The 18,992-nt window shown below is 47.3% G+C and overlaps 2 protein-coding genes across 3 annotated transcripts; one reads left to right on the top strand and one right to left on the bottom strand.

Annotated features, from left to right (window-relative positions):
- Positions 1-288: 288 nt before the first annotated feature.
- On the bottom strand, positions 289-5,128 carry RPL35A (ribosomal protein L35a). Of its 2 annotated transcripts, none has more exons than XM_035133869.3 (5): positions 5,091-5,128; positions 3,121-3,163; positions 2,666-2,818; positions 1,530-1,674; positions 289-514 (listed from the first exon to the last, which is right to left on the bottom strand). In XM_035133869.3, the coding sequence occupies exons 2-5, from the start codon at positions 3,129-3,131 to the stop codon at positions 491-493; spliced, it is 333 nt and encodes a 110-aa protein (XP_034989760.1). In that variant the 5' UTR covers positions 3,132-3,163; positions 5,091-5,128; the 3' UTR covers positions 289-490. The 2 variants fall into 2 exon arrangements, with proteins under 2 accessions (XP_034989760.1, XP_088525439.1); XM_088669313.1 differs by having other exon boundaries at positions 4,745-5,111.
- Positions 5,069-18,254, top strand: DRC9 (dynein regulatory complex subunit 9). The gene is made up of 10 exons (XM_035133871.3): positions 5,069-5,452; positions 8,157-8,298; positions 9,448-9,695; positions 10,121-10,249; positions 11,106-11,187; positions 13,449-13,610; positions 14,466-14,540; positions 16,232-16,363; positions 16,593-16,694; positions 17,977-18,254. Exons 1-10 carry the CDS (start codon positions 5,415-5,417, stop codon positions 18,118-18,120), a joined length of 1,254 nt encoding a protein of 417 aa, XP_034989762.1. The 5' UTR covers positions 5,069-5,414; the 3' UTR covers positions 18,121-18,254.
- Positions 18,255-18,992: the final 738 nt, after the last annotated feature.

Below are 18,992 nucleotides of genomic sequence, written 5' to 3' on the forward strand. Positions count from 1 at the left end.
ACCCAGCAATACTTTTCTTGGCACAGTGCAAGGCTAAGGAGACTTGGGTGGCCAGGGACCCAATCAGATTAAAAGAGATGGACTTTGTTGTTTAATCATATCATGAGGACAAGGAAACACATTTATGACTTCAGTTTTATATAAACTGACAATTACATGTGGAGGAGGGCTGGGTGAAGAAATCCACGTTTCAGGCTCCACTTGAGCTAAACAACTGAACAGTAAAGGTCACAGCATTTTAGAAAACCTAAGATCACTACTATAAAAGAGGAGCAGAGATGTTGGGAATGAGTTGCTGCCAGGAACATGGACCACAGCTTTATTTTAAAAATAATCTGTTGCTTCAATGCCTTAAAAACAACAAAGAATTTTCTGATTGTAGAACAGTGTTTTCCTGCAACTGAGCCTCAAGGACAGGAAACAAAAAGGCAAGGCAAGACCAAATATACAAAAGTGGAATATAGTCTTAAATTTTATTTTCACTCTAAATTTAGACTCTAGATGGATACAGCATCTGTAAAAAAAAAAGGGGGGGGAAGAAAGTTAAACAGTTGGAAGGGAAAAGAAATCATGCCCTATGAAGATCTCACTAGGGAACAAAACATACATCCAAAAATATTTTCTGTTATTTAAATCACGCAAGAAGGATCCTCAAGAAGTGCAAAAAAGAATTGCACTGGGGATACAGTATCAAAGTCAAGTCATACTCAGAGCACTCACTGAAACAACTGAACTTATATACTCAAATCCACTGATTTCAAGGAGTCCACTGAAAGCATGGCAAACAATTGATTTCATTCAATGTTCCCAGTAATTTTGACAGACATTTACAAGCTCTACATTTATTATGTGGACACACTGGAAAGTTTCAATAATTTGCAATTTTTTTCAAGCCCTGGGTGATAACTCCCCCATTTGCACAAGAACACAGAGCAGTGTTGGCCCCAACACATCTGCTTACATTTCTAAGAGGCAACAAAATTTTGCCATACAAGAGCGCCTCGTACCACAGGGTCAACAAGCACAGTCCCACCTACCAACAGGCGATAACTTCTGTTAACAACTGTCTATGTTGCTAGATATGCAGTTCACAGGTATTTCTGAGAACCTGCCCTGAGTTCAAGCTTCAGTGTTTCCCCTTCCTATCTGGATCCTTGCATCCACCACTGGAGGCAGGTCTGACCGACAGACAGCCTTGTTAAGAGGCCTACAGGGTTACTCAGCTACACATTGTGCCACATCAGTGTGCAGTGTTTAAATGAGTGTGAATGAGATTCCTCAGGTAGAATGGCAGCATGCAGCCAGATAGCCAATAGCTCTCCACAAGACAACACACTCAACTGCACCACTCACTGCAACCAAGAGGAAACAGCAAGACAATATATGTGTCTGTCAGGCTACTGACACACAAAAGTTTGCTCACGATTAATTTTAGTTCAGAATTTTTCTTTTTTTAAAAAATCCTCAAGGTAGCTTATAGAAAAGAATTTCTCTGCCTCAGGCCTGTCAAGGGCACTCGCAATGCTCACCACTCGGATTCTGTGTCCAATGGCTTTGGCAGGTAGGTTGGAGCGGAACTTTGCCCGCACCATGCCGCTGCTTCCATGGGCACGGGTCACCTTCCCCCAGATCACTCTGGTCCTGTTGGGTTTGCCACCAGGCGTCACGGTGTTGCTGACAAAGGGAAACAGATTAAACATTAAGTCCCATTACTGACCAAATGCAGGAGTGCTCTCCAAAATGTTACTGTGTAGATAGATACACACACACCCCACTGAAAAGCAGTGAGAATAGACAATCAGACAATATGAAATTTTCAGTTCTTTCAGTGATGACTAATTCACACGTAAAGTCATCCCCTGATGTGATGGCGATGAACATATGAGTGAGCAGGTAGATCTCCTGAAATTACGAACTGTTCCATGAAGTTTCTCTTATCATGGGTGGCGCTGTGGTCTAAACCACTGAACCTCTTGGGTCTGCTGACCAGAAGGTCGGCAGTTTGAATCCACACGACAGGGTGAGTGCCCGTTGCTGTCCCAGCTTCTGCCAACCAAGCACCTTGCTGGATCATTCGGTTTCCTCCAATGACCAACAGCAGGACATGAGGGAAATAGTCCTCTCTTGCTATTGTTCCCCAGTGAGGGATAGTCGGAAGCATGATAGCCTTTTACTCTTCTATTAAAGTGCCTAACCCCCTTTTGGAGCCATCCAATATGGTGGCCACCACTACATCCTGAGGTAGTGAATGCCATAATTGAACTCTATATTGTGTGTGAGGAACTACTTTCTTTTGCCTCTCTCAATTCTCATCAGTTTCAATGGATGTCGCTGGGTTCTAGTTCCAAGTCTGAGATGCTGCTCATTCCTGTTTGTTCATGTCACACTAAACTATGGTTTTAGTACTGCTGCATGAGTACAATCAGTTATTTGCCTATGGCTGAGCCGGAATCTGAGCTGGTCCACGTCTTGCATTACACCATGTCTTGGCTTTCCTGGCTCAATTATTCACACAGCAGTATCTGAGGCCACATTGCCCCAATTTGTGCAGTATGGCATAAAATGAAAACAATTTCGAAATGGTTTCAGTTCTTCAGCTTGCTCATGAGAATATACAAAAGATCCAAGTGTAAAGCACTAGTCCCCATTATCAATAACCACTCACTTTTTTGCTTTGTACACATAGGCGCATTTCTTGCCCAAATAGAATTCTGTCTCATTACGGGAATAAACTCCCTCAATTTTCAGAAGAGCTGTGTGCTCTCTCTGGTTTCGAAGACCTCGCTTGTAGCCAGCAAAAGTGGCCTTGGACCACAACCTAGGGAAGAAAGTGCACACAAAGTTAAATCTTAAGCATTTCCAGCGTAGTGCATCACAAAACAAGACTGCATAGCAGATCTGCTTCAGTATTGCCGAAAGTGCTCCAGACATCAAATGTGCGAGAAAACTATAGTTGCTTCTATGGGACCAGAATATTTAAGGCAATCCTTTTGATATTTTTAAGTAGAAGCACTCATCTGTGTGACACAGTGAAAACTAGCATAATAAAGATAACACACACGTGAGAAGTTGTAAAGGCAGCAGAGGAACTGCAAGAATTGCCAAAGAACAGTTTCTTACCTGCCAGTCATGGTGTTGTCTTGAAGTCCTGTTCCCAGCAGGCCTAAGAAAGGAAAAGAACAGAAGGAGCTGTCAGCTGGGATATGCTAAACACCAGCCCAATTACAAACAGGTGTGGGCTGGGCAATTCTAGACTTCCTGAAGCAAGAACAGAGGGGAACGAACATCCAAGATAACCCAGATCTTCAACCATCAAGGTGAACTTTGCAGATGATTTCACTCTATCCAGCAAATGTCTGTGTTCTGGGGTTTAAATGCTTTGGAGTTCATTCTTCCCTCCCTACTAAACACCATCATAAAAGATCTGCAAGACACCTTGCACACATGTTCTAAGAATAATTAAGGCCATTAAAAACCTATCAGCAAACAAGCATTACAATTCCCACTACACCAACCCTGAGATCAGTCCAATGTGCACTTGGTCCAGCATCTTTTTTCCAACAGTGGCCAGCCAGATGCCGCCATTAAAAAGCATTAGCTCCCTAGCACAGTACATACAGCTTCTTAAGGCAAAGTTATTTAGTGATCAGTTGAAAGAAGCAGTTGGAATAGGGTTTTTAATGACAGTTGACGGTTCTGGATGTACACAGGACTCCACTGAATATGGCAGGCAGAATGGCCCACTCTGGTCTGCATAAAGTAGAGCAGGAAGGGAGAGCCGTCTAGCTCACTAACAGCTTTTTCAATATGCTAGATCAGGCATCCCCAAACTGCAGCCCTCCAGATGTTTTGGCCTACAAGTCCCATGATCCCTAGCTAACAGGACCAGTGGTCAGGGAAGGTGGGAATTGTAGTCCAAAACATCTGGAGGGCCGAAGTTTGGGGATGCCTGTGCTAGATGGCTCTCCCTTCCTACTCTACAATTTAAAGGCACCTAAACTAACTGCCACTGTGACCACGTGGCAAAGAATTCCATAAATTAACACCACACTGTGCCAAATCCGCAGAGGAGAGGTCTTTGCCAGACATGTGGCAGGAATACTTTGTGTGAACTGGCAATTCCAATGTGTTTCGAAAAGCTACAGCATCGTCTACTTTTGAGCCGGCAGCAGCAGCAGTTCTCTAAGGTCCTAGGCAGGGCTCTATTCTAGCCCTCCCAAGTCAATACTGTATCCTTTTCGCTGGTGATGCTGTGGATCAAATCCAAAGGGCCTCCTCCTTCCTACCTCCAAAGCAAGTGCTCCATCACTGGGCTACGGCTGCTTGGCCTGCAAAAACCCCTTTCAGCTTCGAATACCACACCCGCCCTGAACAAAGCTTAAAATAGCTGGAGGATCTAGGCACCTGCAAGATTTAAGCTTAACCCACCTTGATGAGGCCAAAACAAAAGGAAGTCTTTTCTTAAAAGACACACAAAAGGACAACTCAACTCAACGGAATTGCAAAAAAGCAACAGAAGATAGCGACTGATGAGCCTATCAGGCACGGCAGCGAAATGGAGCCTCCATGATTAGGGACAGTGTACCCCCTGAAAAAGCTGCTAAGGAGAATCTGTGAGGGTCTCCCTGCCCTGCCCTGTGTCCGCCCCTCCGGGGTACGTGGCTGGGCACCAAGCCCGCTGCACCAGGTGGCTGTTTGGTCCTACACTGCAGGGCTCTTTTTAATGTCCACCTTAAAGGCTCACCTTTAATGTTCACCTCCAGCTCACCATTCCCCTCCGGAGACGCGCACTCGAGGCGCCTGGGGCTGCCAGGGGCTCCCTTGCCTCCGACTAAAAAGCTCCCCCCGAAGCAATTAAAGGGGCAGAGCTGGGGCCTTCTAAGAGTCCCTGTGGCGGCATCAGCCAAGGCCCGAACTCAGGGCCCCGGCAACATCCATCCCGTATCCGAGCCATCCCGCCGCCGTACCCCGCTACACCCACCCAGGCCGGAGCGCCGGCCCTCGTAGCGCCTGCCCGCCCGCCTCTGGAGCCTCTTCTTCGCCGCCCTTCGCCGCCTCGCCCGCCCACAGAGACCCTTCCCCGCTCTTACCTCAGCAGCACCGAGCCAAGATGGCGGCGAGAAAGAGCGAGCGCAGCCGCTGGGCGAGCTGGGATAGGGGACCGCGAGGACCCCTTTGCTGGCGTCTGTTGAGGCGTCTACGCCGCTTGCCTGTCTGAAATCGCTCCAGGTCGGGCTTTCTGACGAGTCTCTAGGATAAAAAAACTGATTTGTTCGCTTGTTTGTGGGCTGAGCTTTTCTTCTGCTCCTGAACCGCGCTTCAAGCCCAAAATCTAAAAAAAACCCCACCCTGGCAGGCGTCAACTAGGTCAGCCCTTCCCGGTGAGGACCTCTCCTGCCGCTTGAGGGGTAACCATGGCGACCACTCCGGGTCCCGCCATGGAGGCCGCCGGGTGAGTGTGTCGTGTGAAGGAAGGCGGAGCGGGGAGGTCGCGGGGGTCGGAGCGCTTCCTTAGGGTGGGCGTTACGCCCAGTGGGCAATTTGAAAAGTGAAAGAGATCGCTGGTTACTTATTAAGTTGGAAGGGACACCCAAAGGTCATCTAGCCCAACCCCCTTTTCAATGCGGGGATTTCAGAATCGAAGAACTCTTCGTGTCACATATGCCGAATTGGGTTCAACAGCACTTAATTCGCCACGGCCTAGGAAGTTTCCCCCGGGGATTTGGGGGCTGGGTGGCATCAGGGCTACTAGAATGGCGTCGTCTGCCAGGGACAGCTGCTTTTTCAAAGCGCTGCAAGGCTTTCCTCTTCGTGAGGGGCATCCGAGACACGAACTGGCGAGGGGCTCTTTCTAGGGTGTGTCTTGTTGCCATTTTTAGACATTTTTGTGAGCCATCTGTTGTACTGAATGAGGCAGTGGGGGACATGTATTTTAAATAAAATTATATTAATAATACATATCATATATTGTAATGATTGTATTTTATTAATATGCACACACGTCCTGCTCCCAAGTTTCCCACGGGGATTCTGGTTGGCCCCTGTGAGAACAGGATGCTGGACTAAATGGGATTTTGGTCTGATCCATCAGGATTCTTCTCACAGTTCCATTTTATCATACCCAACTAGGTGCTCCACAATATTTGTTTTGATATACTAAAAAGAAAGAAAGAAATTGTTTTGCTCCTTATCATTTTTAGTACATTCCAAATTGAATGTGTGCCTGCTATAAACTCCCATATACTCCCTTCAAACTGGGTTGGTGAACTTGTGACCTATCCAGACATGTTGAAATGTTTCCAAACATTTTTTACTGATTGTTTTATTTTATAATTTCATAAATCGCTTAGAAGTGGTATATCAACTTTGTAAAATAAAATGAAACTCTCTTAACCTCTCTGTTTCCCCAAAGAGGGCACTGTGGGTTAAACTGAAGTGCTTCCAGTTTTTCCTGGTCTTGGAACTAGTATCACAGGAACAAAAAAAAGCAAAGACATGGTTTGCATGGCAGGAAGAAGACCCAAGTTTTGACAGCAAAAGTCAGCAGAGCATCCCAAGTAGAGAGTCTCTTCATTTAATTCCTATCCCCCTTTTCCAGAGGGCTCAGTGTGGATGGCAACCATTAAGCATAAAGCAAAACTTATGCATAATGAAAACAAAACACCCAGTTAAATTAAAACGACTTAATATGCCTGTTTAATCTTGAACACCAGCCAACCCCTCCAACATTCCAGAGATGAGAATAAGGATTCTCTTGTGTGGTTATAATACCTCCCCACATGAGCCTCTGCCTACCCAACGTTCTGCATTCCCAAAGGCTCTTCTCATCCTGATGTACCGTATATTCCGGCGTATAAGGCGACTGGGCATATAAGACGACCCCCTAATTTTCAAGTTAAAATATAGAGTTTGGGATATAATCACCAGGGAGGGGAGGCTGTCTTCTCCAGCACTCAAGTCTGCAGCAAGGGAAATGGTGGATTTTGGGTTTTTTTTAGTTATTAAGAGGGGAAAAGAAGTCATAGGGAGGAGAGAGATAGAGAGGGAGAGAATCGAGGGGAAAAGAAGTCATAGGGAGGAGAGAGATAGAGAGGGAGAGAATCGAGGGGAAAAGAAGCCATAGAGAGGAGAGAAAGAGAGGCAGAGAATCGAGGGGAAAAGAAGCCATAGAGAGGCAGAGAATCGAGGCCGGGAGAGCCAGCGAAAAGGGAAAAGCCATAGAGAGGAGAGCGGGGATGCGGCCGTGACCGTTTTTGAGCTCCCCCCACCGTATGCAGCGCCCGCAGATTCTTGTACCCGGCGTATAAGACGGCCCCCCAACTTTTGAAAAGATTTTCCTGGGTTCAAAAGCCGTCTTATACGCCGGAATATACGGTATATATAATCAGTTACTTTTAGATCGTCTTTGCAACGAGCTGCCAATCAGCTACCAGGCTAAGTGCAAGGTCCTGGTCTTGGTGTGCACACTAGGAATACGGTGTGCAACAGTTCTTCTTCAAAAAGGATGTTGTAGAAAAAGGTCAAAAAGGTCAACCAAAATGATCCAGGGGATGGAGCGACTCTCCTATGAGGAAAGGCTGCAGCATTTGGGAAAATGCAAGTAAGAGAGGTAGCATGATAGAAGTATATGAAATTATGCACGGTCATCGCTCATAAGTCTAGAACTTGTGAATCCCTCTAATGGAAGATTCAGGGCAGATAAAAGAAAGTCCTTTACGCAGCACATAGTTCAACTGGAACTCACTCAGGAGGCAGTGACGGCTACCAACTGGGATAGCGTTAAAAGAGAATTAGATAACTTAATGAAGGTTATCAGGGTCTACCAGCCATGGTTGGAGGCAGTAGTGCTGAATACCAGTTGCTGGATGCCACAGGAGGAAGAAATGGCTCATGTGCTCAGGTCCTGCTTGCAGGCTTCCCACAGGGGTCTGGTTGGCAACTGTGGGGACAGGATGCTGGACTGGGTGGGCCACTGGCCTGATGCAGCAGGCTGTTCTTCAAGTCTTGGGGAGAGGCTTTTAGCTGATGCTAGCGGTGGAACTTGAACGTGCAAAGTTCAGGGCCCGCACGCCCACAGCAGCAACCAGTTTTGGGGATGGTTGCATTCTAGTATTCTGTTTGCATTCTAAATGGTGGATACTGTCTTGTTTGGCTAGAGAGTTGACCATCCAGACACCAAGGCTCCTGCCTCTGGATGCGGTACGATTTTCTGCTCTACTGGAGGACTGCGTTGACCAGCTTGCCATTCTTGGCTTCATCATGCCAGTTTCCTATGAGGGCCGCAAAGATGTCAGCGATGTAAGTACATCACAGACTTGTGAGAGGGAAACTGAGGATGCATTCACACTCTTTCCCCTGCCTCCACTATTATCAGGATCAGCCTGATAATTTTTGCCCAGCATCCTACCGTTCTATTATTTTTATTTATTCTTTTGTTCCTTCTCAGTCTTATGAAGTTAATCTCCCATAATGTTAAAAATCATCCTGCTCTTGGACAGCCCAAAGCTTCATTCCACCGTATCCTTTGCCCTTGCCATCTGTCTCAACTGCTAACTCACAAATAATATGAAGCTCGTAATTACTGACTCAGACCAATAATGCATCTTGCTCACTTCCATCTACTCCAGGGGTTGAGAACCTCAGGCTTGGGGGCCAAATGCAGACTTCCAGGCCTTTCTGTCTGGCCTTCAGAACTCTCACCCTGATTTGGATGAAAAATGTTCCCCAACCCGATCTGCTTTGACTGGCAACAGTTCCCCAGGGCCTTTGAGGGAAGGTCTCACCAGCCTTGTTAGTCAGGCAAAGGATATGCTCTACTATGGAGTTTTCAGCTCACCTCGTTACCACCGATAGCTTCATTTTCCCATGCAAATCAGCGTGCTTCAGGTGTGCATTCATGCAAGGGCAGAATTACATGATTGCTGAGACAGAGAATGTTGCAGATGTGCTGGCTGTGTTCATCAGATTAAGCACTGCTCCATATTTCCCTCGTTATATGAGATCTTGGTGGAGTGTCAGGCCTAAGAAGGACAGTAGCTCATCCCTGGTAGGTCCTGTCCCATGGATCAGTTGCCAAGACTGAAAGTCCCCGCCTCCCCACAGCTGTCTAAATCCCCAAGCAGGAGAAAAGTTAGGGGGAGAGACCTAGAAGAGCCTCAATTAGTGAAACCCAGGCTCCACCTGGGTAATTTCAATGGTGGTTTCTGGGAAGCCCAGAAAGAGGGCAGGAAGGCAAGATTTCCCCACAGTTGTTTGCCTGCAGCAGCTAGTTCAACATGGAGAGGAAGCATGAGAACCACCTGGGCAACCCAGTCAGATGTTCGGCATATAAATATTATTATTATTATTATTATTATTATTATTATTAGGCTTCCTCCTGATCACTTAACCACAGCTATGACTGTTTTCCTTCTTTCTCTTTTCTGCCCCTTATTTGTTGCTCTTCAGTTTAATGATACAGAGATCCAGGGCCTTCTTGGAAACCAGAAGGAGCTGAGCCTGAGGTACAAGAACCTGATGGACGCCCGGGCAGAGAGTCAGGCCAAGATCCCCAGTGAGCTGGGCAAGATTGCAGAACTTGGGCGGCAGCTGAAGGACACAGGCAATGAGCTGAAGAGGGCCAACTACCTTTTCACCATTGCCACAAAGCAGAGCGCATTGTCCCCAGAGAACCTCAAGAAGATTCAGGCGGACAGGTGAGACCGCTTGGTCAGGCAATGGGACACAGGGCGCTTATCTACACCAAATTCTTTCGAGTTCTGATTTCATGAGGAATTCTTACACTTTCTGTTTATTTGAGGGTTTACACTTCTACCCAGAGTGTCTTTTTGAAGGCTTCCCCCCATCCCTCGCTCCCCCTCGCCCTGAGCATGCCTTGGGGCTCCCTCCAGAGGTCAAGGCTATCCCCCCTGTGCTCAGGGCAGCAGTTCCCTCAGGTCCACAGCTGGGGGGTGGGTGCCATGGGAGACTTCCCCTCTGCAACTAGCCTGAGTGCACAGCCAGTGCTAAGTCATAAAGGGCCTGAAATGCGATCTGGTTGGACCCATTGCTAAATGGCTGGAAATCTTGCCTGTCATTTTGCCTACTGGACTAAGCACTTCCTTCCTTCCTATCCTGCCAGGAAATACACGAGCGACGTGCTTGAAGACGTGACAGAGGAAATGCTGACACTGGGAACCTTTCACTTCCTCCAGTTAGCTGTGGACCTGGAAAATGAAAAGAAGTTGAACCTCCATAACCTTGTCCTCAGGTTGGAGTTTTATTTCAGAAGCTGCCTCTTTTGTACTTAGGCAGGCTGACTAGTGCAACATTGCCCACACTGACTGACAGTCTCTCTCCAGGTGCTCAGGCAGGGCCTCTCATCAGCCACTAGTGCCATTCCTTAATAAATGGAGAGAATGAGCCAAAGAGCTCCGCCTTACAGCTGCTCCTCACACAATAAACGGGCGTTTGCTGTGGTTCCACCACTGTTTCCGGCGGAGTCCCACAGAACAGGACCTGCCAACCCAAGGGCTCAGCACCCGGTGAAGGCCAACCAAATATCAGGGAGGAACCACCAGAAGTGCCCCATCAGAGGATGTCAGTGATCTGGTGGAGCATAAGGGATCAGGTGCTCTTTTAGGTATTTTGGGATTTGTGAATTAACACAAGACCCTTGAACCTGACCCAGTAGTGAATTGGTAACCATCACAGCTCTCTCAGCAGCAGAGGGTTGTCCTGCCAGTAATTTCTATTTATTTCATTTAATCTGCTCCTGTGAGCCGTCTGGCCACTGCATTCTGCACTAGTTGTAGTTTCTGAATCAGATACACATAGAGCACCTTAATAATAATTTTAATGTTTGATGTTTTATTGTGTTTTTAATATTTTGTTGGGAGCTGCCCAGAGTGGCTGGGGCAACCCAGTCGGATGGGCGGCATATGAATAATAAAATCATAATCATCGTCACATGGCCTGCTTCTTGAGTTTGATAAAGCACCTGCCAGTTTGCTGCCAACTGACAAGAGGGAACTCTGGGTGCATGCTCAAAAGTCCCCTTTCCGGCCTAAGTCTTGATGTGCCCCAGGAAACCAGGGATTTCCTTTCCCTCCCCTCTCACCTTCTAGGGAAGAGATGGGAAGGAAGAAGATAAAGAGTCTCCAGAAGCAGCTCAGTGATGTCAAGAAGGAAAAGGAGTTTGAGTTACAGGTGAGCTTTAGGCAGTCACACCCTTTTAACCCCCCTTTGAAATGCAGTATGAAATTAATAAAATTAGCACACAACAGGTGCAGCTCAGGCTGAAAAATGGGCTCTGCACAGCAGAAAGTTTCCAAATCTAGGGAATGCAGCAGAGCACATAAGTAAATGCCAGCATTTATTTGTGGATTTGGGGCTTAGATGGCTTTAAGAAAGGGTTAGATCAGGGGTTCCCAACAAAATTTTCTCGAGGACCCCTCATCGAGCCGCTATTGTGACAAGGACCCCCATTAATTCCTAATCCTAATCCTAAATCTAATTCCTAATTCCTAATCTAATTTTTCCAGTAAGCTTAACACTGATCTTGGAAGGGTTAGGTTCAAGGGACGCCGACGATTTAGGTTCAATGGACACTGACAAGATCGGTTCGAGAGTCACTGACTTACTTGCTTGAACATCAAATGCATTATCTTCCTCTTCATCTGTAGGCCTTTGTCGTTTTAACGAACCACTTTTTAACCAACGGTCCATTTTTAACTACGCGAACTGTAGCTTCCACGAAAAACAACGCTTTGTTTACAAACACTACTGTTTTGCAAAGAGGCAGCGCGCGCTAGGGAGGAGGGAGGGGAATGGAGAAGACAGGGTACCTGCGCAGTAGCGCACAAATGAAGCCGATGCGCGCAAAGCATCTTGGGGAGGTGAGCGTTAGTAGAATGCGCACGCTGCCTCTTTGCAAAACAGTAGTGTTTGTAAAGCGCCACCTAACGGCATACAGCAGAACTACTGTCTCTATCTAATTCTAGTTTTGCACTAGACTCTGCTCATGCAGGAAGCGGCCAAAACAAAAAATCTGTTATCATACAAAATATATTTAATATATTTTTTATTCTAATAGCATCTTGCGGACCCCTCTGGCATAGCTCGCGGACCCCTGGGGGTCCCCAGACCACCTGTTGGGAACCACTGGGTTAGATAAAACACCTGGAAGCTCAGATCTATCCATGCACATTGGTCATCACTAAAAAGTTTTTTTCTGATTTGTTGTTCTTGGGACAGTCCCTCCGCTTGTGGCCCATGGGCCTTAGGTTGCCTACCTCTGGTTTAAGAGAACCTTCATGTTCAGAATACTAGCTGTGTTATAGAGGAGGGATAACAGACTGAGGAGGGAGGATGCTTGGTTCATAGAATCATAGAGTTGGAAGAGACCACAAGGGCCATCCAGTCCAACCCCCTGCCAAGCAGGAAAAGACCTCCAAAGAAGGAGACTCCACCACACTTCTTGGTAGCAAATTCCACTTGGTTGTTTCTCAGAGGCAACTGAGTCCGGTGCTGCTGGATACCCAGCACTGGGACCCGTGGGCCTTTGGTCTGATTTTTACATCTCATTTGCATTTGCTAACATCAGAGTCCAAGTGTTTCTGGCACTAAATTCTAGGACCTTAATAAAAAGCTACACTCCTCCTCCATGTGTCACAACTATCGTGGGGCTGGTACTTACATGGATTCCTGTGCTGGCAGGACTCAGTTGCTAACCCCCTTTTTCAAAGATAGAATTCCTTCCCATGTACTTTTAGCAGCTCTAGTCTCAGACCAAAGCCCTCCCCCAAAAGCCCTCCCCCAGCGCAACCCACAACATAGTGCGGAAGGCTTTGCCTGCTGAATGGAGAATTTGGTTATTCTGCAACAGTCTGTCCTGCACTCGCTTCAAACAGGCATATTACAGTCAGTGGATCCTGTTTGAGCTTGAGTTTTCCTCTTTTAAAACTTACAGCTGCCTAACAGGATGTTTATTTTTCATCCCCAAATACAGTAGTCAGTGAGTCAGACCTTAGTGGCAAAACAGAAGTCATTCTTAAAGGCCTAGATATCCTGAGATAGTCGACCTGTGTCGGGACTACAACATGTAGGGGTGGGCTCATTTTTTATAAAAGGAGAAATCCATGTATGTAGAAAAGTGGCACACCAAAGAAAAGGAATCTTTTGTACAGAGGAGCATTCAGTGATGTAAACCCCCATCTGGAGTGGTACAGTCCAGACATGTCAGTGAGAAGAAGGTTGGAATGTTCCATAGGACACACTGTTGAGTTGCAAGCCCATCCATACCCTGGCAAGGCAAGGCAAGGCAAGGCAAGGCAAGGCAAGGCAGAAGCCAAAGCCAGTTCAGTCTTAAGCAGCACGTCTGAGTATGACCACAGACCAGCACATGAAGTCTCCCTTGCTTGTAGTCCTACCTACTTACCCACCCACTCACCCACTCTCTCATTCCACAGAATCGGAATGAGATGATTGCATACCTCAAAGACCAGCTTCAAGAGATGAAAGCTAAAACAGACATGGAGAATCGTTACGTCAAGAAGGACACAGACCTCCAGGTGGCTCAAACGCAGATGAAATGCTCTGAGGCCGAGAATGATCTGCAGAATGAAATTGACGTAAGCACTTTGCCCTGGGCCATATGCATTTGTAGGGGAGGTGATCTGCAGTAGAGTGTGGGGCATGCCTTAATGACATATGTGGCCTCAGCATAGAGGCAGCCACTGTTCAGCGTCCTGGTATATACTTTTCTCGGCAGCGTAACCTGACTTTTGGTTGAGCATCCTCAACCCAAAGAGGGCTGCTGTGTGGTTACTCCACAGGCAACCCAGGAATACTAACTTTTTTGGAGAGCTGAGTCCTCCTGGTGCCAGAAACAAGGCTTGTGCTGAACCTTAGTTCAGATTAAGTGAGCAGCAGTTGCTCGAACTCCCGATCAAGTCAAGGGCTAACCTTGGTATTAATAGAAAACTACATTATATCAGGTCAGACTGCTTGTCCATTCGGACTGGCAGAGGCTCTCTGAGGTCTTGGGCAGGGTCCTCCCCATCACCTGCTACCTGATCCTAAATGGCAAGGAGTGGGATTTGGTGCCTCTTGCATGCAAATTTAATGTTCTACCTGGCTCGTATGCAGGATATTCTTCATGGTTTTCACATTCAATTGACTTAACCTGGTTCAATTGCTTAGTGTTCTCAGTTTCTATTAGTCTTTTATTACAACCTTCAATCACTGTATGGCTAGCCAAGTCATGAGATGGGGCTGGCAGCAGTGAAAACGAGGGCAGAATTTAGGGATGGCATCGTTGACCATTTTTTTGTACAACTATATACTACGCCTGGGCCATCAACTCACTCTGCAACATGCCATAGAGAGGGATGTGGTGCATGCGCTCCCTAGGTCTTCAGGGGAACCCTCTTGGCATTGGCTTAGAACCAAAGAAAGTTTGATGCAAAATCTTTCTCCCATTACAGAAACTGAGGAATCAAACTGAGCAGGAGATAAGAGTCCACATGGACATTGAGAATTTCCTTAAGCAGCAGCAAAAGGTAAGTGGCACAAAGCTTTCTGGTGCCCCATTTAGCTCAGAGATGTGGAACCTGTGACACTCCAGCTCCCGCTTGGACTACTGCAATGTGCTCTATGTGGGGCTACCTTTGAAGGTGACCCGGAAACTACAACTAATCCAGAATGCGGCAGCTAGACTGGTGACTGGGAGCGGCCGCCGAGACCACATAACACCGGTCTTGAAAGTTCTACATTGGCTCCCAGTACGTTTCTGAGCACAATTCAAAGTGTTGGTGCTGACCTTGAAAGCCCTAAACGGCCTCGGCCCAGTATACCTGAAGAAGTGTCTCCACCCCCATCATTCTGCCCGGACACTGAGGTCCAGCGCCGAGGGCCTTCTGGCGGTTCCCTCATTGCGAGAAGCCAAGTTACAGGGAACCAGGCAGAGGGCCTTCTCAGTAGTGGCACCCGCCCTGTAGAACGCCCTCCCATCAGATGTCAAAGAGAACAACAACTACAGTACCAAACTTTTAGAAACAGGTAGGTAGCCGTGTTGGTCTGAGTCGAAGCAAAATAAAAAAATTCCTTCAGTAGCACCTTAAAGACCAACTAAGTTTATATTTTGGTATGAGCTTTCGTGTGCATGCACACTTCTTCAGATACACTAGGAAAACTTTTAGAAGACATCTGAAGGCAGCCCTGTTTAGGGAGGCTTTTAATCTTTAATAGATTATATTTTAATATTCTGTTGGAATCTGCCCAGAGTGGCTGGGAAAACCTAGCCAGATGGGCGGGGTATAAATTGTTGTTGTTGGATTACAGCTTCCATCTGTCCTAACCACTGTTCATGGTGGCTAGGCTGATGGAAGTTGGCATCCAACTTCTAGAGGCTACAGGTCCTCCATCTGCGCTATAACTTTTTGTAATGCCATCCACTCTCCAGCCAACTGCTAGATCTACTTCCTTGTTCTTCAGAGGTTTATGTGATCCCCACCCTTAATCCAAATCATTACTTTCCATTGACATACACTTCCTATGGGTTGAGCTAGCAAGTGGACCCAGACCCTACTGCATCTAAAGATCAGAGGTCTAGAAACCCGGGGCTGAGCTGTACCTCTTTAAACTGCACATGGTAGGTGTGTTTGTGCGTGCACATGGCTCACATAATTGCTCTTCCATTCCAAATACCCCCTGCACAACAGATCCCTCTTTACTTTGTACCCCACCTTTTCGGACAAGCGGAATAGAATAGAGCTGCTGGCACACATGTTGACCACCTCGGGCCTCAGACAGAAGCTATCTTGGGGGTGGAATTCATAGGGAACTTCAGATTTAGAAAGCATCTAAGGTGCTGCACACAGCAGCCTATTGCCCATTCCAGTTCCCTGTGACTCTCTTTCTTCCCCTTATTGCTGCTCCTTACACACACAAGCGCGCCACCTTGCATGCACAGATCATCCCCGTTCCCTTCAGTTGCTTTGTGTATATACAGGAAATGAGACAAACCTTTCGACTGGAACCGTAGCTTTGATCTCTGAAATAGCGTTCCGACAGCGAGAGAGAGTTAGACAAGGTGATAAGCTGATCATGCCCAAGTCCCCACCGAGCACCTCATTCTGCAAGCCCTCCAATATCATGTCATTGCATGAGGCGCCAGGCTCTAAGCCATGCCCTGGAACGGTCAGGAGATAAATGCAGAGTGTTGTGAAGTATCCACCTGTGTGTGTCGCAGAGCATAGAAGAGAAGCTGGAGTATTGGATGGACAAGTACGAGAGGGATACAGAAGCCAAGCAGCAAGAGCTCAATTCCCTGAAGGCCTCCAGAGCAGCTGACCAGGCAGCGCTACAGGAACTGGCCAAGCAGGTAGGGAGTAAAGCTGATGGTGGGGCTACAACCGTCTGTGCAAAGGTCAGGCGCCTCGGTCCATTGGTGATCCACGGCAGCTATATGTGGGGTCACTCTATCCACACATCCTCACTGCTGCTCCAATTTGCTACGGACCTTAGAAAGCTAAGGAAGGAGTCCAGGGGTGAGAGGTGACAGCAAAAGCCCAACTCCAAGCTCAAGTTAAAGGTGTCTTTGCATTCTACAGTGTCTTATATGCGAACAAGCTATAATTGAGGACCGGAAGGAAAAGGAAAATGCAAGGAAGAAAGTAGAACAGGATGCTCTGGAGTTGAGAAGTATCCTGAAGGTAAGAGGAGTCAATATTGCCTCACCTTTGGAGTCCTGGGACTAAAAATTGGAAGTGGGGGTGGGGAGAAAACCTCTTCCTCCACCATGTCTTCTGCCCCTATCCCAACATGTGGAGCAGATCATCTCCTTTGCTTTGTATAGCCCCCCAGATGTGGCTGAACCACAACACTTCCCCCCCCCCCCACTTGCTGGCCATGCTGACTGGGGCTGAGAGTTGCAGCGCAAATCGCTTGGGGAAGGCTGCTCGATCTCATGGCTTCCCCTTTCAGGACTCCAGATCTGGATGGGCCTCTAATCCTTTTCTGTGCCTTAAAAATGTGCCAAGCGGGGGGGGGGCATGGTGGCAGAATCATCTGCTTCTGTAGGGTGCTTAGGGGTTCTTTCCAACCTCCCCCAGTGCAACTCTCCTTAACCTAACAGAGACATTTCCTCCAATAAGCATCATCAGCTAAACAAGAAGCAGGGTCTTCCCTGGACCATCCTTGTATGGTAAAAGAGGCAGCCAGAGATTGTGTCACAAAGAACAGTCTTATCTAGCCAGAGACCAGCACTTTCAGTTCCATCAGCTGCAGGACTGGCCTGGAAGAGGGGAAAACATGCATATAGGAAGACATTATTAAGTGAGGCCTGAAACACTGTGGGATCCATAGCCATTTCTGTAGCTCTTTCTAGCCAGCAGCTGGGTACAGCATGAAGTATAATTTGTTTATCAGTTGTTTACATGAATAGCAGACCTTGCCGTACCACATTAAGAAACATATTTGAACAAGTGCAGAACCTGTTCATCTAGGCATGACCATATTGCAGAAGTGAGAAGCAGCCTTGTGCTTGGCTTCATGGATAGCCAAAATCCAATCCTAGCCACCCATTTGCTCTCCTCAGTGCAGCAGCAGCAGCAGCAGCAGCGTGCCTTCGGATGTTGGCTGCCCAGGGACATTTTGCAACAGATGTCATTTATTTCCCACTCAGATGCTTTCTTGGAGTGTATCCAAGGCTGCGCCTTTCTGCAGCTTGAGCTGGCAGAGATGGGATGAATGTGGGCATTAGATGCTGTGGCTGACTTGGAGCAGACAGGCAGCAGATGGAATGCTGGACTCAAGCCAGGCCTGCTTCATTAGAGAGGTTGGGGGGGGGCAGCCTAGGGAAACTGAGCTTGTAGCACAGCAGTCATTTCTGGGAGCCCATTTTTGGCAAAGCTTGAGCAACAGCTTGAAGGTAGTGTGGGCACCCCCCGTGTCTCCTTTCTGCATGCACACCCTTCTCCTCTTCCTTGCTTTCAGCTGCAGGCCTGGTGGAGAGGCATGATGGTCCGCAGATTCCTTGGCCCTTACAAGGCCCTCAAAAAACTCTGGGAAGAAGAGCAACCACCCAAAGAGAAGGGGAAGAAGGGCAAAGGGAAACCTGGAGCGAAGAAGAAAAAGTGATGGGAATAGAGCCCAGCTCTTGCGCCATCTCCACACTGGGCGTTTGGGAAACACGGTTTTGTGGGATGAAGGAATGGGACAATTGTATGTCTTTGCTGAAAGGACCAGAATTAATAAAAGCTTTTAGCACTTGGCTCAAGGCAGTGAGATCTTGCTATTTTGGTCCCAGTCAGCAGAAGGGCATTGAAGCTGCTGGTTCTATTTTTCTTGCTTCGGAAGTGAACAGGCCATACCAACATTTTGTGTTAGTTACTCTGGACCATATGATGCAATCTTGTATCTTGTCTCCCCACCCTCTGCTCGAGCTCAGGAAAGCTGCAAAGAAAAATGGTCTGTCATCTCCACAAGATTGCTCATGTAAATTACGTTTTTAAGCTTTAACTGCATGTATACCATGAAGAATGTCACTGGTGATAAGTGGACATCAGGGGTGCCAAACTGAATAAAATATTGGAGGGGGCAGATATTGATGCCCCACATAATAAATCACAAGACCATTTAAATGGCAATGTCCATCAATGGGGGGGGGGCGCAGCTGCCTCAAATTTTTTATGGGGGGTGGGAGGGCAGAAGGGACATTGGACCCTAGGAGTGGTTCCTATATTGGGCATGTACATGAAGACCTTAGAAAACTAGCAAAACCAAGTAGTTATTAACATGACAACTACCCTTAACACATGCTGCATACGCAGAATAGGATCCCAACTTGATCCTACAGGAACTTGATGAACCCTTGGGAGCAGCAACACATTTGATGTTGTGATGTTGAACAAGCAAAGGAACGAGGCTGCTCAACCTCCCTCTCCCAGGAGAGAAGCAATCCAGGGCACGTAAGAGATTGGAGAAACCCACTGAAGAATAAATGCTTCTGT

The sequence above is a fragment of the Zootoca vivipara genome, chromosome 5 (assembly GCF_965207765.1).
Source record: "Zootoca vivipara chromosome 5, rZooViv2.hap1.1, whole genome shotgun sequence".
NCBI lineage: Eukaryota > Metazoa > Chordata > Lepidosauria > Squamata > Lacertidae > Zootoca > Zootoca vivipara.

Coding starts and splice junctions, on each gene's coding strand:
- RPL35A (XM_035133869.3), bottom strand. Junction 1,675..2,665: donor TATGTGTACAAAGCAAAAAA/GTGAGTGGTTAT, acceptor TCCCTTTGTCAG/CAACACCGTGACGCCTGGTG. Junction 515..1,529: donor TTGGACACAGAATCCGAGTG/GTGAGCATTGCG, acceptor TTTTTTTTACAG/ATGCTGTATCCATCTAGAGT.
- DRC9 (XM_035133871.3), top strand. CDS start 5,415: ATGGCGACCACTCCGGGTCCCGCCATGGAGGCCGCCGG. Junction 13,611..14,465: donor ATCTGCAGAATGAAATTGAC/GTAAGCACTTTG, acceptor CTCCCATTACAG/AAACTGAGGAATCAAACTGA. Junction 16,695..17,976: donor AGTTGAGAAGTATCCTGAAG/GTAAGAGGAGTC, acceptor CCTTGCTTTCAG/CTGCAGGCCTGGTGGAGAGG.